The 22,076-nt window shown below is 39.2% G+C and overlaps 1 protein-coding gene across 3 annotated transcripts in view; it reads right to left on the minus strand.

Annotated features, from left to right (window-relative positions):
• STK4 (serine/threonine kinase 4) overlaps window positions 1–22,076 on the minus strand; it is a 113,955-nt gene that overhangs the window by 84,625 nt on the left and 7,254 nt on the right. For 2 of the 3 annotated variants that reach the window (XM_025399880.1, XM_025399881.1), the window contains exons 3-5: window positions 16,558–16,686; window positions 13,211–13,325; window positions 7,871–8,035 (exon numbers count right to left, since the gene is read on the minus strand). In XM_025399880.1, the coding sequence (XP_025255665.1) occupies window positions 7,871–8,035; window positions 13,211–13,325; window positions 16,558–16,686 (409 nt within the window). The remainder of the gene's footprint in view (window positions 1–7,870; window positions 8,036–13,210; window positions 13,326–16,557; window positions 16,687–22,076) is intronic. The other variant, XM_025399882.1, reaches the window with a different exon arrangement.

The following is a 22,076-nucleotide window of genomic DNA, read 5'->3' on the forward strand; positions in this document are numbered from 1 at the left end:
GAAGCCAGAAACAAAAGGGCACATTGTGTATGATTCTATTTATACAAAATATTCAGAATAGGCAAATCTATAGTGACAGAAAGCAGATTAGTGGTTGTCAAGGGCTGGGAGGAGGGTGGGGACTAACAGCTAAAGGGTACAGTTTGAGGATGATGAAAATGTTCTGGAATTAGACATTGGTAATAGTTGCACAATTTTGTGAATATACTAAACACTAAATTGTACAAATTAAAAGGGGAGAAAAATTCTGCCAAGGCAGGCATTATAGCAATAAGAACACTGTACGTCATTATTGGGTATTCAATCAATTACTAAAATTATTACTAAATGGAATAGATACTTATATATATACACACACAAATAGGTATACCTATATGTATGTGTACATCATATATACATACATAGATATGTATATATACATATATATGTGTACATATATATGTGTGTGTGTGTATATACACACACACACATACATACACTTTTTTTTTTTTTTGAGATGGAGTCTCAATCTGTTGCCCAGGCTGGAGTGCAGAATGCAATGGCACAACCTCCCAGGTTCAGCCTCCCACGTAGCTGAGATTACAGGCGTGTGCCACCACGTCCGGCTAATATTTGTATTTTTAGTGGAGATGGGGTTCACCATGTTGGCCAGGCTGGTCTCGAACTCCTGACCTCAAGTGATCCTCCCGCCTCAGCCTCCCAAAGCGCTGGGATTACAGGCATGAGCCACTGCACTCAGTCAATATTATATTATTTTATAGACCACCAGAGTATGTACTTTTTCAATTTGGTTTCCTTACTAAGATTGTGGTTTAGATAATATTGTCTGGTACTGTTTACTTGTGTGTTAACAACAAAACCTTTTGGAGAGCCCATAAATCATAATATTGAATAAGGTTCTGATTTATTTTAAACATCGAAGCAGTTTCTGTGCTGTTACAATACCTGAGACTCCCTAACATGTCCCAGGCAGACTTATAATAAAAAAATAGAGGGGCGGAGCAAGATGGCCGAATAGGAACAGCTCCAGTCTCCAACTCCCAGCGCGAGCGACACAGAAGACCGGTGATTTCTGCATTTTCAACTGAGGTACTGGGTTCATCTCACTGGGGAGTGCCGGACGATCGGTGCTGGTCAGCTGCTGCAGCCCGACCAGCGAGAGCTGAAGCAGGGCGAGGCATCGCCTCACCTGGGAAGCGCAAGGGGGAAGGGAATCCCTTTTCCTAGCCAGGGGAACTGAGACACACAACACCTGGAAAATCGGGTAACTCCCACCCCAATTTTGCGCTTTAAGCAACCAGGCACACCAGGAGATCATATCCCACACCTGGCCGGGAGGGTCCCACGCCCACGGAGCCTCCCTCATTGCTAGCACAGCAGTCTGTGATCTACCGGCAAGGCAGCAGCGAGGCTGGGGGAGGGGCGCCCGCCATTGCTGAGGCTTAAGTAGGTAAACAAAGCTGCTGGGAAGCTCCAACTGGGTGGAGCTCACAGCAGCTCAAGGAAACCTGCCTGTCTCTGTAGTCTCCACCTCTGGGGACAGGGCACAGCTACACAACAACAACAACAACAACAAAAAAGCAGCAGAAACCTCTGCAGACGCAAACGACTCTGTCTGACAGCTTTGAAGAGAGCAGTGGATCTCCCAACACGGAGGTTGAGATCTGAGAAGGGACAGACTGCCTGCTCAAGCGGGTCCCTGACCCCTGAGTAGCCTAACTGGGAGACATCCCCCACTAGGGGCAGTCTGACACCCCACACCTCACAGGGTGGAGTACACCCCTGAGAGGAAGTTTCCAAAGCAAGAATCAGACAGGTACACTCGCTGTTCAGAAATATTCTATCTTCTGCAGCCTCTGCTGCTGATACCCAGGCAAACAGGGTCTGGAGTGGACCTCAAGCAATCTCCAACAGACCTACAGCTGAGGGTCCTGACTGTTAGAAGGAAAACTATCAAACAGGAAGGACACCTACACCAAAACCCCATCAGTACATCACCATCATCAAAGACCAGAGGCAGATAAAACCACAAAGATGGGGAAAAAGCAGGGCAGAAAAGCTGGAAATTCAAAAAATAAGAGCACATCTCCCCCAGCAAAGGAGCGCAGCTCATCGCCAGCAACGGATCAAAGCTGGACGGAGAATGACTTTGACGAGATGAGAGAAGAAGGCTTCAGTCCATCAAATTTCTCAGAGCTAAAGGAGGAATTACGTACCCAGCGCAAAGAAACTAAAAATCTTGAAAAAAAAGTGGAAGAATTGACGGCTAGAGTAATTAATGCAGAGAAGGTCATAAACGAAATGAAAGAGATGAAAACCATGACACGAGAAATATGTGACAAATGCACAAGCTTCAGTAACCGACTCGATCAACTGGAAGAAAGAGTATCAGCGATTGAGGATCAAATGAATGAAATGAAGCGAGAAGAGAAACCAAAAGAAAAAAGAAGAAAAAGAAATGAACAAAGCCTGCAAGAAGTATGGGATTATGTAAAAAGACCAAATCTACGTCTGATTGGGGTGCCTGAAAGTGAGGGGGAAAATGGAACCAAGTTGGAAAACACTCTTCAGGATATCATCCAGGAGAACTTCCCCAACCTAGTAGGGCAGGCCAACATTCAAATCCAGGAAATACAGAGAACGCCACAAAGATACTCCTCGAGAAGAGCAACTCCAAGACACATAATTGCCAGATTCACCAAAGTTGAAATGAAGGAAAAAATCTTAAGGGCAGCCAGAGAGAAGGGTCGGGTTACCCACAAAGGGAAGCCCATCAGACTCACAGCAGATCTCTCGGCAGAAACTCCACAAGCCAGAAGAGAGTGGGGGCCAATATTCAACATTCTTAAAGAAAAGAATTTTAAACCCAGAATTTCATATCCAGCCAAACTAAGTTTCATAAGTGAAGGAGAAATAAAATCCTTTACAGATAAGCAAATGCTTAGAGATTTTGTCACCACTAGGCCTGCCTTACAAGAGACCCTGAAGGAAGCACTCAACATGGAAAGGAACAACCGGTACCAGCCATTACAAAAACATGCCAAAATGTAAAGACCATCGAGGCTAGGAAGAAACTGCATCAACTAACGAGCAAAATAACCAGTTAATATCATAATGGCAGGATCAAGTTCACACATAACAATCTTAACCTTAAATGTAAATGGACTAAATGCTCCAATGAAAAGACACAGACTGGCAAACTGGATAAAGAGTCAAGACCCATCAGTCTGCTGTATTCAGGAGACCCATCTCACACGCAGAGACATACATAGGCTCAAAATAAAGGGATGGAGGAAGATTTACCAAGCAAATGGAGAACAAAAAAAAGCGGGGGTTGCAATACTAGTCTCTGATAAAACAGACTTTAAACCATCAAAGATCAAAAGAGACAAAGAAGGCCATTACATAATGGTAAAGGGATCAATTCAACAGGAAGAGCTAACTATCCTAAATATATATGCACCCAATACAGGAGCACCCAGATTCATAAAGCAAGTCCTTAGAGACTTACAAAGAGACTTAGACTCCCATACAATAATAATGGGAGACTTCAACACTCCACTGTCAACATTAGACAGATCAACGAGACAGAAAGTTAACAAGGATATCCAGGAATTGAACTCATCTCTGCAGCAAGCAGACCTAATAGACATCTATAGAACTCTCCACCCCAAATCAACAGAATATACATTCTTCTCAGCACCACATCGTACTTACTCCAAAATTGACCATATAATTGGAAGTAAAGCACTCCTCAGCAAATGTACAAGAACAGAAATTATAACAAACTGTCTCTCAGACCACAGTGCAATCAAACTAGAACTCAGGACTAAGAAACTCAATCCAAACCGCTCAACTACATGGAAACTGAACAACCTGCTCCTGAATGACTACTGGGTACATAACGAAATGAAGGCAGAAATAAAGTTGTTCTTTGAAACCAATGAGAACAAAGATACAACATACCAGAATCTCTGGGACACATTTAAAGCAGTGTGTAGAGGGAAATTCATAGCACTAAATGCCCACAAGAGAAAGCAGGAAAGATCAAAAATTGACACTCTAACATCGCAATTAAAAGAACTAGAGAAGCAAGAGCAAACACATTCCAAAGCTAGCAGAAGGCAAGAAATAACTAAGATCAGAGCAGAACTGAAGGAGATAGAGACACAAAAAACCCTCCAAAAAATCAATGAATCCAGGAGTTGGTTTTTTGAAAAGATCAACAAAATTGACAGACCACTAGCAAGACTAATAAAGAAGAAAAGAGAGAAGAATCAAATCGACGCAATTAAAAATGATAAAGGGGATATCACCACCGACCCCACAGAAATACAAGCTACCATCAGAGAATACTATAAACACCTCTACGCAAATAAACTGGAAAACCTAGAAGAAATGGATAATTTCCTGGACACTTACACTCTTCCAAGACTAAACCAGGAAGAAGTTGAATCCCTGAATAGACCAATAGTAGGCTCTGAAATTGAGGCAATAATTAATAGCCTACCAACCAAAAAAAGTCCAGGACCAGATGGATTCACAGCTGAATTCTACCAGAGGTATAAGGAGGAGTTGGTACCATTCCTTCTGAAACTATTCCAATCAATAGAAAAAGAGGGAATCCTCCCTAACTCATTTTATGAGGCCAACATCATCCTGATACCAAAGCCTGGCAGAGTCACAACAAAAAAAGAGAATTTTAGACCAATATCCCTGATGAACATCGATGCAAAAATCCTCAATAAAATACTGGCAAACCGGATTCAACAACACATCAAAAAGCTTATCCACCATGATCAAGTGGGCTTCATCCCTGGGATGCAAGGCTGGTTCAACATTCGCAAATCAATAAACATAATCCAGCATATAAACAGAACCAAAGATAAGAACCACATGATTATCTCAATAGATGCAGAAAAGGCTTTTGACAAAATTCAACAGCCCTTCATGCTAAAAACTCTCAATAAATTCGGTATTGATGGAACGTACCTCAAAATAATAAGAGCTATTTATGACAAACCCACAGCCAATATCATACTGAATGGGCAAAAACTGGAAAAATTCCCTTTGAAAACTGGCACAAGACAGGGATGCCCTCTCTCACCACTCCTATTCAACATAGTGTTGGAAGTTCTGGCTAGGGCAATTAGGCAAGAGAAAGAAATCAGGGGTATTCAGTTAGGAAAAGAAGAAGTCAAATTGTCCCTGTTTGCAGATGACATGATTGTATATTTAGAAAACCCCATTGTCTCAGCCCAAAATCTCCTTAAGCTGATAAGCAACTTCAGCAAAGTCTCAGGATACAAAATTAATGTGCAAAAATCACAAGCATTCTTATACACCAGTAACAGACAAACAGAGAGCCAAATCAGGAATGAACTTCCATTCACAATTGCTTCAAAGAGAATAAAATACCTAGGAATCCAACTTACAAGGGATGTAAAGGACCTCTTCAAGGAGAACTACAAACCACTGCTCAGTGAAATAAAAGAGGACACAAACAAATGGAAGAACATACCATGCTCATGGATAGGAAGAATCAATATCGTGAAAATGGCCATACTGCCCAAGGTAATTTATAGATTCAATGCCATCCCCATCAAGCTACCAATGAGTTTCTTCACAGAATTGGAAAAAACTGCTTTAAAGTTCATATGGAACCAAAAAAGAGCCCGCATCTCCAAGACAATCCTAAGTCAAAAGAACAAAGCTGGAGGCATCACGCTACCTGACTTCAAACTATACTACAAGGCTACAGTAACCAAAACAGCATGGTACTGGTACCAAAACAGAGATATAGACCAATGGAACAGAACAGAGTCCTCAGAAATAATACCACACATCTACAGCCATCTGATCTTTGACAAACCTGAGAGAAACAAGAAATGGGGAAAGGATTCCCTATTTAATAAATGGTGCTGGGAAAATTGGCTAGCCATAAGTAGAAAGCTGAAACTGGATCCTTTCCTTACTCCTTATACGAAAATTAATTCAAGATGGATTAGAGACTTAAATGTTAGACCTAATACCATAAAAACCCTAGAGGAAAACCTAGGTAGTACCATTCAGGACATAGGCATGGGCAAAGACTTCATGTCTAAAACACCAAAAGCAACAGCAGCAAAAGCCAAAATTGACAAATGGGATCTCATTAAACTAAAGAGCTTCTGCACAGCAAAAGAAACTACCATCAGAGTGAACAGGCAACCTACAGAATGGGAGAAAATTTTTGCAATCTACTCATCTGACAAAGGGCTAATATCCAGAACCTACAAAGAACTCCAACAAATTTACAAGAAAAAAACAAACAACCCCATCAAAAAGTGGGCAAAGGATATGAACAGACATTTCTCAAAAGAAGACATTCATACAGCCAACAGACATATGAAAAAATGCTCATCATCACTGGCCATCAGAGAAATGCAAATCAAAACCACAATGAGATACCATCTCACACCAGTTAGAATGGCGATCATTAAAAAGTCAGGAAACAACAGGTGCTGGAGAGGATGTGGAGAAATAGGAACACTTTTACACTGTTGGTGGGATTGTAAACTAGTTCAACCATTATGGAAAACAGTATGGCGATTCCTCAAGGATCTAGAACTAGATGTACCATATGACCCAGCCATCCCATTACTGGGGATATACCCAAAGGATTATAAATTATGCTGCTATAAAGACACATGCACACGTATGTTTATTGCAGCACTATTCACAATAGCAAAGACTTGGAATCAACCCAAATGTCCATCAGTGACAGATTGGATTAAGAAAATGTGGCACATATACACCATGGAATACTATGCAGCCATAAAAAAGGATGAGTTTGCGTCCTTTGTAGGGACATGGATGCAGCTGGAAACTATCATTCTTAGCAAACTATCACAAGAACAGAAAACCAAACACCGCATGTTCTCACTCATAGGTGGGAACTGAACAATGAGATCACTTGGACTCAGGAAGGGGAACATCACACACCGGGGCCTATCATGGGGAGGGGGGAGGGGGGAGGGATTGCATTGGGAGTTATACCTGATGTAAATGACGAGTTGATGGGTGCAGCAGACCAACATGGCACAAGTATACATATGTAACAAACCTGCACGTTATGCACATGTACCCTACAACTTAAAGTATAATAATAATAAATAAATTAAAAAAAAATTAAAAAAAAAAAATAAAAAAATAAAAATAAAAATAATTTTTAAAAAAACTGTACATAACACCAGTTCTAAACATACACTATACATATTCATTCTATCACCCAAGAAAATCACTTGATATATAATATTGTTGCAAATTTTAGAGTATACCTCCCTAGAACTGTTTCTATTTTTCTATATATACTTTTGTATATACTTATGTATTTTATAGAATCAAATAATTCTGGACTTCCTATTTTGAAAACAAGTTTTTTTTCTTTTTCACTTCCACGCACTAGTTAGGCAGAATAATCAAGAGACTGTATCCTGGACTCAAACGAAGAGTGTTTCAGTACAGTAACTGCCAAGTACTACCTGGAAGATGAATGAGATGATGCTATGTCTTAGGCAAGGAAAGCAGTTTGGACTTAATTTTTCTTTCTTTTATAAATATGTTGATGTAGTCCACTAGAGTAATCTATCATTTCTTGTTTCATTTTTCATCTTTATAAAAGTTAAACAAAGTTAAGCTATGTGACCTGAACCCCAGGAAAAGATCTAAAATAACCTATGGACTAGCTCTTTTGTAACCTATTGGCAGATTCTGTAATTTCTTACTAATACAATTAAGTCAAGTATTATATTTTTAAAATAGGCAAATAAAAGGAACTGCTTCTCAGGACAGAACTGAAAATTATCAATACAAGTAATTTTTTACTTACTGTAAGTTGACCTGCTACCCCAAAATCTGCAAGTTTTGCGTGTCCTTCTGTATTTAGCAAAATATTTCCTGCCTTGATATCTCGGTGTATTTTTCTCATAAAATGAAGGTATTCAAGTCCCTTAAGAGTTGATTGTAATATTGTAGCTATTTCATCTTCTGTTAACTGAAAAAAGAATAAGAGTTCAAATTCTATAAGTTTACATCAGCGCATTAGAAAAAGGAGAAAAAATCAGATCCAAACACCTGTCTTTAATAGAAACAGATCTTATTTGACCTGTGAAGAGCATTTGACTGCTTATACCATAGATACACTGACCACTCCCAAAGCTATATTTCCATACCAGATCTCCCCTCACTCAGATTTATGTATCTGCCTATACAACATCTCCAACTAGAATACCTAGCCAGCATCATAAGCATAACATGTCAAAATCAAATTCTATGTCTACCACCTTACCCCTCTCCCTCAATCCATCCAACCTACTCTACTTCTCCCACAGTCCTCTCTCCCTCAGCAAAAGGAAACTTTATTCTTTCAGTTGCTCTGGTCAAAAACCTTGAAGTCATCCTTGACTTTTCTCTATCTTCGAAATACTGTATATCCAAATACACCCTCTGTAATCACCATGGTCCAAGTCACCATTGTGTCCTGCCTGCACTATTCTCATAATCTGCTGACTGGTTTCTTTGCTTCTGCTCTTGACACTCTACGATGTATTTTCCACACAGAAGCTATAATTAAAATGTAAACCAGAGTCAAAACTTACCAATGTCTTCCTAACTCACTTAAAATAAAAGTCAGTCCTTACCAAGGCTTTACATGATCTGGCTCCCAGCTACCTCTTTAACTTCATCTTCTACCACTTTCTACCTGGCTCAATCTGTTTCAACAAAGGCTTGCTTCCTTGCTGTTCCTCAAACACTCTAAGCACACTCCCCTTTCTGGGCCTTTTCAACTGCCTATTCTCTTCATCCTGATGTCTATCCAATTTGCTTCCTCAGTTTGCAATCTGCCCAAATATCACCACCTCAGAAAATGGACAGGACTTTCTTACTCCATTTCTAGCTCATTCTCTATTCCCTTAAATTACCTTGTCACTGCAGTATACTACCATCTGACATATTACCCATTATTTATCTATTTATGTGATGTCTTCCCTGCTGGAAACACAAGCTCCTAAAAATGTCTGTTTTGTTTCCCTAATACCAGTAAAGCCACCTGGCACACAGTAGGCACTGAAAAAAATATCTGTTGAATGATGATAAATAAATGAAAGTTAGAATGCTAGAGACTAGTATAGAATGTCTCATCTGTCCAATACAGACTTTCTGTATTGACCCAACACCAGTCCTAAACAAACTCAATCTATCACCAAACTGTTACACAGTTCCCCTTCTGACGAACAACTCACACGTGAAAAGGAGTGTGCTGTGCTGCAAAAACTGTAGGATTTGGGATTAGGAAGATGTAGCCTTTACTCCTGGCTCTACTTTCATGTGACTTAAGCAAGTTACTGACCTTCTCTTAGCCTGTTTCCCAATCTATAAAATAGGAATATAACTTTTCTTTAAGAGTGTCATGAAAATCAATTAATATAAGGTGTCATAATTTAACACCTATGATATTATCAATCAATATTTAATATGCACCATGTACTATGCTAATAATATGAAAAACAGCCAAGCACAGTGGCACATGCCTGTAATCTCAGCATTTTGGGAGGCCAAGGCAGACAGATCACTTGAGGCCAGGAGTTCAAGACCAGCCTGGCCAACACGACGAAACCCTACCTCTACTAAAAATACAAAAATGAGCCGGGCATGGTGGCAGGCACCTGTAATCCAGCTACTCAGGAGGCTGAAGCAGGAGAATCGCTTGAACCTGGGAGGTGGAGGTTGCAGTGAGCTAAGATCGTGTGCACTCCAGCCTGAGTGACACAGCCAGACTCTTTCTCAAAAATACATAAATAAATAAATAAAGGCTAGCCATTACTAAGTGTTTAATCTATGCTAAGCACTATGTTTGTAATCTCATTTCATCCTTACAACAATTAAATGAGGTGGAGGAACTATTATCATCATCATTTTATACATAATGAAGTTGAGGTACAGACAAGTTAAGTTATTTACGCCAAAGGTCACAGAGAAATGATAAAGCTTTCACTAAAGTCCAGGCAAACACTATTGGCAAGGTAGTAGGCTAGAGTCTGGGGTACCTTCTATAGTGGAAGAGAACAAAGCTCATGACTTGACTTACCACCTCTTTATTCTAACCAGCTAAGCTAATCAGTTAAAGTAGCACTGCCTAATAGAAATATAATGGGAACCACAAATATAATTTCTCATTTTTTAGTAGCCACATTGAAAAAGGAAACAAGCAGGCGCAGCGGCTGGTGCTGTAATCCCAGCTACTCAGGAGGCCAAGGCACAGTAGTTCCAACATACAGTGACCTATGATCATACCACTGCACTCCAGCCTGGGCAATAGAGGAAGACTCTATCTTTAAAAAAAAAACAAAAAAAGAAGAAGAAGAAGAAGAAAGAATTAATTTTGATAATCTGCTTTACTTAACCATATTTATCCAAAATATTATCACTCCACCATGTCATCAATATGAAAAAATTAAAGACTTTTGTTTACAATATTTTTGGCAATAATTCTTCAAACTCTGGTGTATAATTTATATTTACAGCATAGCTCAGTTCAGACTAGCCACATTTTAAGTCCTTAATAACCACATGTGGCTAGTGGATATCACGGTGGACAGGGCAGGGTTATAACATTTGGCAAAATAACGTGTAGTAATTAAAAATCAGCACTTAGGCTGGGCACGGTGGCTCATGCCTATAATCCCAGCACTTTGGGAGGCCGAGGCAGGCAGATCACGAGGTCAGGAGATCAAGACCATCCTGGCTAACATGGTGAAACCCCGTCTCTACTAAAATTACACAAAAAATTAGCCGGGCATGGTGGCGGGTACCTGTACTCGGGAGTACAGTTACTCGGGAGGCTGAGGCACGAGAATGGCATGAACCCGGGAGGCAGAGCCTGCATTGACCCGAGATCACACCACTGCACTCCAGCCTGGGCAACAGAGTGAGGAGACTCCGTCTCAAAAAAAAAAAAAAGGCGCTTAGTAATTAAGTTAAAATTTACTTAAATATAATAACCAACTATTACAATGGCAAAAAAAAACAACTAAAAGTGCCATCAAAATTAACTTTGGACTGGTTTAAAATACCTGAAATAAATTGACTTAATGCTGTATATAAGAAGCCCTGAAGTCCAATGTTTAATTCAATAAATTATTCCAGTTTTGGAACTTCTTTACATATATCTTATGTTAGGATATTATTCCTAAAGAACTTGCTATTTGATTAAGCAAACACACTAATTCTGAATAATGTAAATTAAGAAGATAGTATATGAATAATCCAAAAGTTACAACTCAGTTTTAAAACACCCTTACCTTATAATTTATGTAGCACCTCACAATTTACAAAGTACTTTTATATATTTAAATTAATTTTCCCAACTTTGCAAATATGTAATATAGGTATTATTATTATTAGTTTTCTTATTAAGACAAACTAAAGGCTAAGATTTTCCCTGTTTCTTCTCTTATCCACATACAATGTACACAGAGGTCAGAGTTCTCTTCTTTATTTTTTGAAACAGAGTCTTGCTCTGCTGCCCAGGCTGCAGTGCAGTGGCGCAGTCACAGCTCACAGCAGCCTTAACCTCCTGGACTCAAGCAATCCTCCCACTTCAACCCCCAACACACCCCAAAAGTTAGCTGGGACTACAGGCACATGACACCACACCTGACTTTTTTTTTTTCTTTTTTCTTTTGTAGAGACGGGGTCTCACTATGTTGCCCAGGCTGGCCTTGAACTCCTAGGCTGAAGCAATCCTCCGCCTCAGCCTCCCCAAGTGCTGGGATTACAGGCATGAGGTACCACACCCAGCCCCCGAGTTATCCTTCCAAAACATACATCAGATGGCTCACTCACTTCCTTAGAATCCAGCAATGACTTCCTATCATACTTGGGATAAAATTCAAACTCATTCCCATGACCTACAATATCCAGTACAATCTAGCCCTGCCCACCTGTCAAACCCCATCTCCTACAGCTTCTCCTTTGCCTATTCGCTTCTAGTCACGGTAGCCCTTCTATCACTCAGACATGCCAAACTCATTCCAGCCTCAAGGTCTTTGCACTGGTTACTGCCCACCTACAATGTTCCTTCAGGACTCTTAGCTCCTTTTTGTCATTTGAGTCTTCCTGTAAATGTCACCACTTCTGAGTGACCTTCCTCAACTACTCTAAAATAGCCCACCAAACACTCTCCACAACTTTACCATCACTTCACCTTCATTCATTTTCTTCATAGCATATATCATTATTATATCTTTTCTATTAATAGTTACCATTAATTTGCTTTTGTTGCCCTATTCCAAAGTGCACTATCATGACAGTAGAGTTGTCATCTGTTTTATTTACTATCAGATTCCTCAGGCCTAAAGCAGTGTTCAAGAAATATTTACTGAATGAATACATACAGAGATTAAGTAACTGAACCAGAACTAGAACCCATGACTCTTAGGTCTTATACTGGCAACCACAGTAACAGCAAATAATCTTTCATAAGGGGATTATTCTCTGATTAACAGGAAATAGAGGAAGTTAATCTGTGAACATGCTAGGTAGAAGCAGAAACCCAAATCCAAATCCAAATGTAAACATTTAGAATTCATTCTATAACCAAGATTTAACAGACACTTTTTTTCTCAGTAAGAAATAACCAAAGCATGCTAAAAATCACTGGACTAAATTGGTGTCAAAACTGCCACATTGCCAGGCATGGGCAGGTCACACCTGTAATCCCAGCACTTTGGGAGGCTGAGGTGGAAAAATTGCTTGAGGCCAGGAGTTTGAAATCAGCTTGGGCAACATAGTGAGACGCTGTCTCCACAAAAAAGAAAATTAAAAAACAAAACAAAACATGAGCTTGGCATGATGGTACAAGTCTGTAGTCCCAGCTACTCAGAAGCCTGAAGTGACAGGATCACTAGAGCCCAGGAGGTAGAGCTATAACTGTAGTGAGCTATGACTGTGCCACTACACTCCAGCCCAGGTGACAGGGGACTCTTGTCTCTTAAAAATAAAAAGCTGTCACACTTAGGAGACATAAAAGAATAAAGACGGAAGAGAACCATGGAAAAGGGGAAATGTGACAGTCATCTCTCTAGTAGGAGAATGCACTGAAAAAGAGGCAGAAAAAAGATAGCATAAGAAACTAGCTCAGCTGCATTGTTCTAGAAGGTAAACCTACCGTTTTATTTCGTAATCGAATGATATCAGATACAGAACCAGCCCCACAGTACTCCATAACGATCCATAAGTCCGTGTTCTTAAAATAACTGCCATAATATTTGACTACATGAGGGCTAGAGAGAGAGAGACAATACAAATTAATAAAATGGCCTTCAAACATCTCTTAATTCAGGCTATTAAGTATAGAAAAATTAATTCCTCATCTGGAAAGATCAATTATTCACAGTTAAGGACAAAATGGGCAACCTCCTGATAAGAATGCAAAATGGTATAGCTTTTCCGGAGGGTAATAAATCACAGAAGTATAAAAAATCGGTGGCTCCTTTAACCAGCATTTCTATGTCTACAATTTACCCTCAAAAAAGAATTATAAATGTTCAAAAAGCAACAGTTACCGTCATAGTACTATTGACAAAAGTAGAAATTTAGATAACATCTAAATGTCCATCCAACATTACGGAATTTATTTAAGAACTAATGATACAGGGCCGGGTGCAGTGGCTCATGCCTGTAATTCCAACACTTTGGGAGGCCGAGGCGGCGGATTGCCTGAGCAAGATGGTGAAACCCCGTCTCTACTAAAATACAAAAAATTTGCCAGGCATGGCAGCATGCACCTGTTGTCCCAGCTACTGGGGAGGCTGAGGCAGGAAAATTGTTTGAACCCGGGGGGTGGAGGTTGCAGTGAGCCGAGATGGTGCCACCGCACTCCAGCCTGGGTGACAGAGCAAGACTCCGTCTCAAAAAAAAAGAAAGAATGATATAGCCATATAATAAAATATCATGAATCCATGAAAAATGTTATAGAGGAGTATATGAGAAGACATCGTGTTTACAAAAACAAACAAACAAACAAAAAAGCAGGCTACAAAAAGTAATTATTGTAAAACTCCAAAGAGATTTGGAAGAATATGTGTATCAAGGAGTATTTAAGAATGATGATTTCGGGCAGGCGCGGTGGCTCACGTCTGTAATCCCAGCACTTTGGGAGGCTAAGGCGGGCGGATCACGAGGTCAGGAGATGGAGACCATCCTGGCTAACACGGTGAAACCCCATCTCTACTAAAAATACAAAAAATTAGCCAGGCATGGTAGCAGGGCCTGTAGTCCCAGCTACTTGGGAGGCTGAGGCAGGAGAATGGTGTGAACCCAGGAGACGGAGCTTGCAGTGAGTCGAGATCGCGCCACTGCACTCCAGCCTGGGCAACAGAGTGAGGAGACTCCATCTCAAAAAAACAAACAAACAAAAAGAATGATGATTTCTCCAAAGGGAAAAGTGATTTTCTTTTCTTTTCATTTGAATTCTTCTAAGAAGTCATATGTACTTTGTAATAAAAACATACACACACTACAACCTATTATAAAGAAAAAAAGTTCAGTATCAAATCTGGAATTTTAGGTCTCAAGCTGGAAGAGAGATACCAAACAAGAAATTTCAGAGAAAAATCAAATATCCTATTAAAATAAAATAATGCGCCCTTTGAGAACTGCCAGCTTTAACTGGCTAGATGGTTATCATGGTCAAATAAAGTTTCATAACAACTGATGCTAAAACCAAATTGGCTTCATTAACTCAGAACTCAGAATTTCCTCTTCAAACCTCGGGAAACATGCCAGTGACAAGGACAGCAAAACACACACACACACAAAGTCACAAGGACAGCAAAACATACACACACACACACACACACACTAAATATTAATGAAAAAAGTGACTAAGGTAAATATTAACACATTTACTCTCCCTATAATACAGTACTGACGGGAGTTAAATACTGCAGGCCATTACTATCAAGTATTTACTACTGACATATGTTCTCTATAGTCTTGCATTGTTGGCTAGATTCTCCTCCCTACACATATATATATATGTATGTGTGTGTGTGTGTGTATATATATATACTTAGCCTGTCCAATTAGTCTATAAGCTCCCAGAGCACAAGGGCTCTGCTCTGTATTTCACTGTATTCCTACACAGTCTATCGAAAGTGACTAAGTCCCAATTTGCCAAATGGAAAGAACTTCCAAAATGTATCTGAAAAAGGAGCAAATGGAAAACTGCCACCTTCATCTGGTCAATCCAGTCAAGAAAAATGGGGATTTTATCTAGTAGACAATAATCACAAAAATAGAAGGAAAAAAAAAAGGAGGGAGAGAGAAAAGAAAGGACTACATTCCCAAGTCTGTGAGACCGAAAGGCTTCTGGACTAATTTTCTAGTAGGTAGCCCCACCTAAACCCTAATGTAGAAGTTTTGCAAACAGGGGATACTAAGTTGATCTGCTGACCAAAAAGCCTTCAGAAGAATGAATGCAGCTTCAACTGAGAGAATTTCTCACCCATCTTCAACTAACTAGAACTGGCATTGCCCCTAACTTTGTGTTTGTCTCTAATCTAAATAGTGCTGGGGAAGCCTGCTCTATCAGTGACCAACCCGTGTTGTCACGGAATTTCAGAGCAAACCACATGGTTTTCTGTGGTCGTCTTTTGGTCTGACTTCCTGCTTACAACATTTGACAAATCTTAGTTCCTCAAAAATAAATACTTAAGTACTCTCAGCTGGAATAATTTTTTTAATGTGAAGGAACAGACAGTAGTATATACATAACTAGTCTTTTATTTATAGATTTACCTGGTATTCTAAGGTTTCTAGAACTAAAAAACATTTGAATTATCTGTTCTTAGCCATCTCTGCAGAAATGTTTTCTCAATAGGAAGTAAAAAAGATCATTATCACAAAAAAAAAAAAAAAAAAAAAAGCACCACCTTCTGCCTCTTCTTCCTAGTGTCTAAAAGGGCTCACTGAAAAAAAGAAAAAAACCAGGCCTGGTAGCTCACTCCTGTAACCCCAGTACTTTGGGATATGGCCAAGGCAGGCCGATCATTTACGGCCAGGAGTTTGAGACCAGCCTGACCAATATGGTGAAACTCTGTCTCTACCAAAAATACAAAATTAGCTGGGCGTAGTGGCACATGCCTGTAGTCCCAGCTACTCGGGAGGCTAAAGCACAAGCATCGCTTGATCCTGGGAGGTGGAGGTTGTAGTGAGCCGAGATTGCGCCACTGCACCCCAGCCTGGGCAACAGAGTAAGACTTCGTCTCGAAACAAAAAAAAAAAAACTGAAAAAAAACAAAAAAACAAATGCCATGCATAAAAATTATGGAAGTTTGGCTACAAAAACAACCATTTTCATCATATTTTTTTCCAAAAAGAAAATGCAGTGATTCCATCAAATTCTCCCTTCTGCAAAATATCTAAGTAAATGTGTCTCTAGGTGTCAAACTCTAAACAATCATAGCAAATTCAAAACCACATTCTCCCCAAAGGAAGCCCACAGGCCTTTACCTGTCACATTGCTGCATTATAGAGATTTCTTTGATTATCTCCTGCAGGTCTGATTCCACAGGAACTTGCTTAATAGCAACAATCTGACCTGTCTCTTTATGAATAGCTTTGTATACGCTGCCATAGGACCTATACATTTGGGAGAAGAACATTTATAAAGTCAAAGCAAGCCAAGATATAAGAAGTGGTAAAACACAAGCAACTGATAGTTCTAACATACATCCCTAAGTGCCTAATACATACACACTTGCAAAACTAAGATAGCTGAAATACTTTGGGGGAAAAACTGTCAAGAGAACTACAAGAAAACGGCATCTTGAAAGCTTCACATTCAAAACTGTAAAGAATATGTTATTATGGGATGGTAATATAGTAGCTGCCATGCACTTCACGCCTGCTATCTGCTAGAGACAGTATACCATCTCAATTCATTCTTATAAAAAACGAAGATGAGATGATTATCCCTATTTTACAGGTAAATGTAAAAAGGTTCAAAGGAGTCTATGATTTGCCCAAAGTCACATAAGTTTTCAGTCCAGGATTTGAAACCAGTTGTGCTTTCAGTCCAGTATTTGGACCCAGGTGTGTCTGAAAACAAAGCTTACATTCTTTCCACATCTATACTGGGGTACGATATGGAAGTGGCAGTCTTTGTTTTATTACATTCACTCTAGTACCACAAGATCTTTCTGTCCTTGCTCCTCTTACTTACAATAATACTTAAAATACTATGGAAACTAATTAAAATCTAAGCCTGTTTAATGTTAGTATCAAGTAAACACAGCACACACACTCTTTGCTTCCTACTCCATCTTCCCTTAACAGCTTAATATCAAAATAAAGTTTATGTATCTAGTCAATTTGGAGGCTACAAGGCCAATAGATTTTGAAAGTAAAGATGATGGATTTGAGTCCTACCAACACTACATTTAGCTATCATTCACAAACACCTTGTTAACTTTGCTGTACCTGAATTTTCTCATTTGTAAAATGACAATAATACAAACTACCTTACAAGATGTGATAGTAACTCATTTGTGATGGTCAAATGAGATACCATTATCACTTTATACAGATAACATTTTCATTGGAATCCTGGGCAGCTGTCAGTGAAATAATACTGAGTAAACTGTCTTTCATATTTCCCAACACACCTGTATCTTCACACTGTCTTGGTGAAAAAAAAAAAAATCAAAATAACATGCCACCTACTATGTCAAAGTAGAATACTCTAACTGCCAAATAGATGCTCATGAACTGTTTCAATGTGAAAGTAACATAAAACTTTTTAAGTCTATGCAGAGCACATAAAAAAATTTCCATTCCATTAGAAGCTTTCATACTTGCAAAACTAGCATAATGATCCTTAAATATGACACCAAATAATTCTTGCCAGAGACAGCCAACTGTTGAGCATGTGTGAACGACTCAACCACTGTCCCTTCTTCCTTGCTAAAGTAACCTGATTTGTTACAGTGATGTGCTTGATCCCAGGAGATATACCATGGTAGTCCAAGCCACTCACAGAATTCCTATTCCCTTCTGCCAGTGACTGAACTAGTGGCAAACATGTCACTCAGTTCTGGCCACTGAAACTTGAAGATAATTCTGCTGAAGGGTTTCTAGGAAAGACTTTCTTCCCTGGTAGGAAACAAGCACACAAGAAGGCCCAATTTCCACCTGCCACTTCCCTTCTTACTTTGGTTACTGCAATGTGAGGGATGATGCTTAAAACTAATGTAGCCATTTGAGACTATGAGAAATACCCAGATGTCAAACCATTGTCAAGCCAATTAACCGCTTCTCGAATCTCACACTCCCAGATGTATTATTTAGTTCTTAACGTCTTTATTGCTTAGCCACTGTTTGTTGGGTATTGTTACTTCCATCCAAAGGCATTCTTGATAAATTAGCTCCTGTATGTCTGAAACTGTATTTATTTCACCTGCACTCTAGAATGATAGTTTGGTTGGATACCAGATTGACAACGGCTTTCCCACAGCACTGTTGTTGCAGTGTTCCAACATCAATTGTGGCTGAGAAGTCTGCTTCCATCAGATTTTCATTTTCCATGGGTAATCTCCCCATAGCTTTTAAGGTTTCCTTTGTCCTTAACAGTCTACTATTGTTCTGTAATATAACTAGGAGTTGATCTGGCACTTCATAGGCTTCTTCAATCTGAGGGCTCGTGTCTTTCCTCAAGAGCGAAAAATTCTCAGCATTATTCTTTGATTATTTCCTCTATTACTTCTAGAATCTTCTTCTAGAATTCCTACCGAAACTGTATCAGACCTCCTCAATCTATGTTGTCTTCCTGGTTTCCAACACTGTATTTCTCCGTTCTGCATGTTGTGATGAGTCTCATTTCTATCTTTCAATTCACAAATTCTCCTTTCAGTTTGTCTAGTTTACTGTTTATTCAATTTATTGGGCTTTTAAAACTTCAATTGTTGCAGTTTTCATTGTCCAGATTCCCAATTTTTTATCTGCCTTTGGGCAAATGTGTTAATAATCATATTAATAATCTGATGCTCTTTAAAAATGTTATCTCCTCCTTGATCTTTTTGAAAATTGTAATCATAATAAATCCTTTTTGAGATTGCTCCATTATTTCTTTTTCCTTCAGTGTGAATTCTCCCATTCTGCTGATTATGTCATGGCAGATTTCCTTGCATGGATTTCATTTTATCTTGAATGATTTTCCTCTATACCACACTCACTGTCAGATGATTTCATAGTTTTAGCAGTACAGTCGTCTGGGATATACAACTTAAACCAGGTCTTACACTCAGAGTTTGGGGTTTTTGCCCTTCAAGATACCATACTTAAATACAATCCAGGCTCAGTTCCTATTATCGAACCAGTACATCTACTTTTTCCCCAGGCCACATGCAAATGACACTTTCTGGTGGTAGTCAGGCAAGTTTATTTCAGCTTTAGTTCACAGATGAAGAGCCAAGTTCCAGCCCCCATCTTCATGCAGGAAGCTCAAATGCAATCTCCTGACAAGGATAAGGCATGCTTTAGTTTCCACTGATTATTTAGATTTCTTTCCTATCCCTTGTCCATAGCTGTCTATATATCTTTATATTTAAAATAACTTTCACTCATTATTCTTATGTATTAGAAAGAAAGTTCTCTGCATACACTCACTCAGTAATCTTGACCAGAATACTCTCCATACCTCCCTATGCATCCTGATAGCAAGGAAAACTCTGATAGCTCATATGAAATTAAGATTCCTGATTCCATATACTGCATTTACAGTAATCTGAAGTGGAGGAGGGGTTAGAAGATTTCAGCAATCATACTCACAAGCAAGTCCCTTAAAACTTGATTCCCTACAACAAAATGAGATGATTCAATGAATTACAACTGACAGCAGAGAATGGAGAAGTAGCTGTTTTACATAAGCCATCCAAGGCAAGAATCTATGTAGAAAAATGGAAATACTACAGTATCTGAGGCCAAATTAACCAGGTACAAGTCTTAACGATAGCACTCATTTTTTATGAAACCATGGGCAAGATGCTTTTGTTATCATTCTAGGATAAAAACTTAAATGAGTCAATGTCTACAACTTTAATCAGAAGAAAAAAGGTGCTAGGCTCCACTTGAAAACACTTCTCAAGTGCTCTCCACTCATCCTGGTCTGGAGCTTTGGCTCTACTCTGCCACAGATCCATATGACCCTCATAACACAGAATGACTGCAGCTTCCAGAATCCAACAGATTTTTTAGCCAGAGCTCACTTCACAAGATACAAGTCAGTGAGGATTCACAAACCATTCGTTCTCCAGAACAATTTAAGAATAGCATTGGCCAGGTGCCAATCACATCTGTAATTCCAGCACTTTGGGAGGCTGAGGCGGGCAGATCACGAGATCAGGAAATCAAGACCATCCTGGCCAACGTGGTGAAACCCTGTCTCTACTAAAATACAAAAAATTAGCCGGGTGTGGTGGCGTGTGCCTGTAGTCCCAGCTACTCAGGAGGCTGAGGCAGGGAAATTGCTTGAATCTGGGAGGCAGAGGTTGCAGTGAGCCAAGATTGTGACATTGCACTCCAGCCTGGTGACAGAGCAAGACTTCATCTCAAAAAACAACAACAACAACAACAAAAAGCATTGCATCACATGTTTGGGAAAAAAGTACAGTGAAGGTCTTCCTTCAAAATATTCCTAGTTAAATGAGGCTTTCTTAGGTTCATTCAGTCAGAATAATAGAAATCCAAGAAATACCAGAAATCTGTTGTTATTTAGAAGAACAATAAGGTGATAGTATAGGAAGAAAGATTTGAAGCTTTGTTTTCTCCCTGGTGATATCTTCATAGGGAAATTTCCACATTCCTTGCAGAAGACATCCACAGATCTAAAATGCAATTTGTCCAGGTGCAATGGCTCACGTCTGTAATCCTAGCATTTTGGGAGGCTGAGGCAGGAGGATCACTTAAGATCAAGAGTTCGAGACCAGCCTGGGCAACATATTGAGACCCCATCTCTACAAAAATAAATAAATAAACAAATAAATAAAATACAATTTAAAAAATCATAATTAGCTTATTTTTGTTTACATTATATTCCTGATATATTCTCTGTCTATAGTCTTCCTTTGACATTCCACAAACTCAAACAGCTCAAACAGAGCTACCTATAAGAACACCTAAAAATACTTTAAGACTTGACATGATGAGATCTCAAAAATGCTTCAGTTGATACATTTAAAATAGAATAGCAATAGTTGCCACTTACTGAACATTTATTATTGTGATAAGCACTATACTTTACCCTAATTACCTCAGGTAATAACATAACTCTATGAATCGATATATTATTATCCCAACTTTACAGATGAGGATTGTGAGCCTCCAAAATAGTAAGCAATTTGCTCAAGCCCACTTGTCTATTATGACCAATAAACAGTAGAGCAAGGATTTTAACCCAGGTCTGCCTCACATTATAGTAATAACAGCAAATTGCATTAGAAATGAGAGAAATAAGTTAGTTGCAGAGTCAATTATGCCTATCAGTTTTGACCTTATTTTAAGTATAACTTATGAGCATTGTTAGATTAAAGGTCATGGCCTCGCTGCCTTAGGGAAAACAGCAAGGATGGGAAGCTGAAGCTGAAAATGGCAGGCAACAGATGTAGAGGGACTGTCATTTCCCCATACCTTTAATGATGCCAGTCAACTGGCAGTCTTCAGATTCATCTTGGACTTGTCTTTTCACAGCACAGCTGGTGTGTCATCTTTTACTTCCCTTCTCTGCTTGATTTCTTGCTGGATTCCAAAGAGTATTTTTCCAACTTACAAAAAGACGATGACTAATGTTTTTTACAAGGAGGTAAATCATGAAAAACCATTTCATGTAATCCAGGATTGGGTTTAACGTTGTAAATCTGTCTCCTAACATAAAAAATACTAAACCCAAAAAATAATCTAATGACATAAAGGAAATGATTTTAAAGAGCATACAGTCTTCAGTCGGTAGTTGTTTTTACAAGTCTGTCAGGTCTTCC

Source organism: Theropithecus gelada, chromosome 10, assembly GCF_003255815.1.
Source record: "Theropithecus gelada isolate Dixy chromosome 10, Tgel_1.0, whole genome shotgun sequence".
Classification (NCBI taxonomy): domain Eukaryota; kingdom Metazoa; phylum Chordata; class Mammalia; order Primates; family Cercopithecidae; genus Theropithecus; species Theropithecus gelada.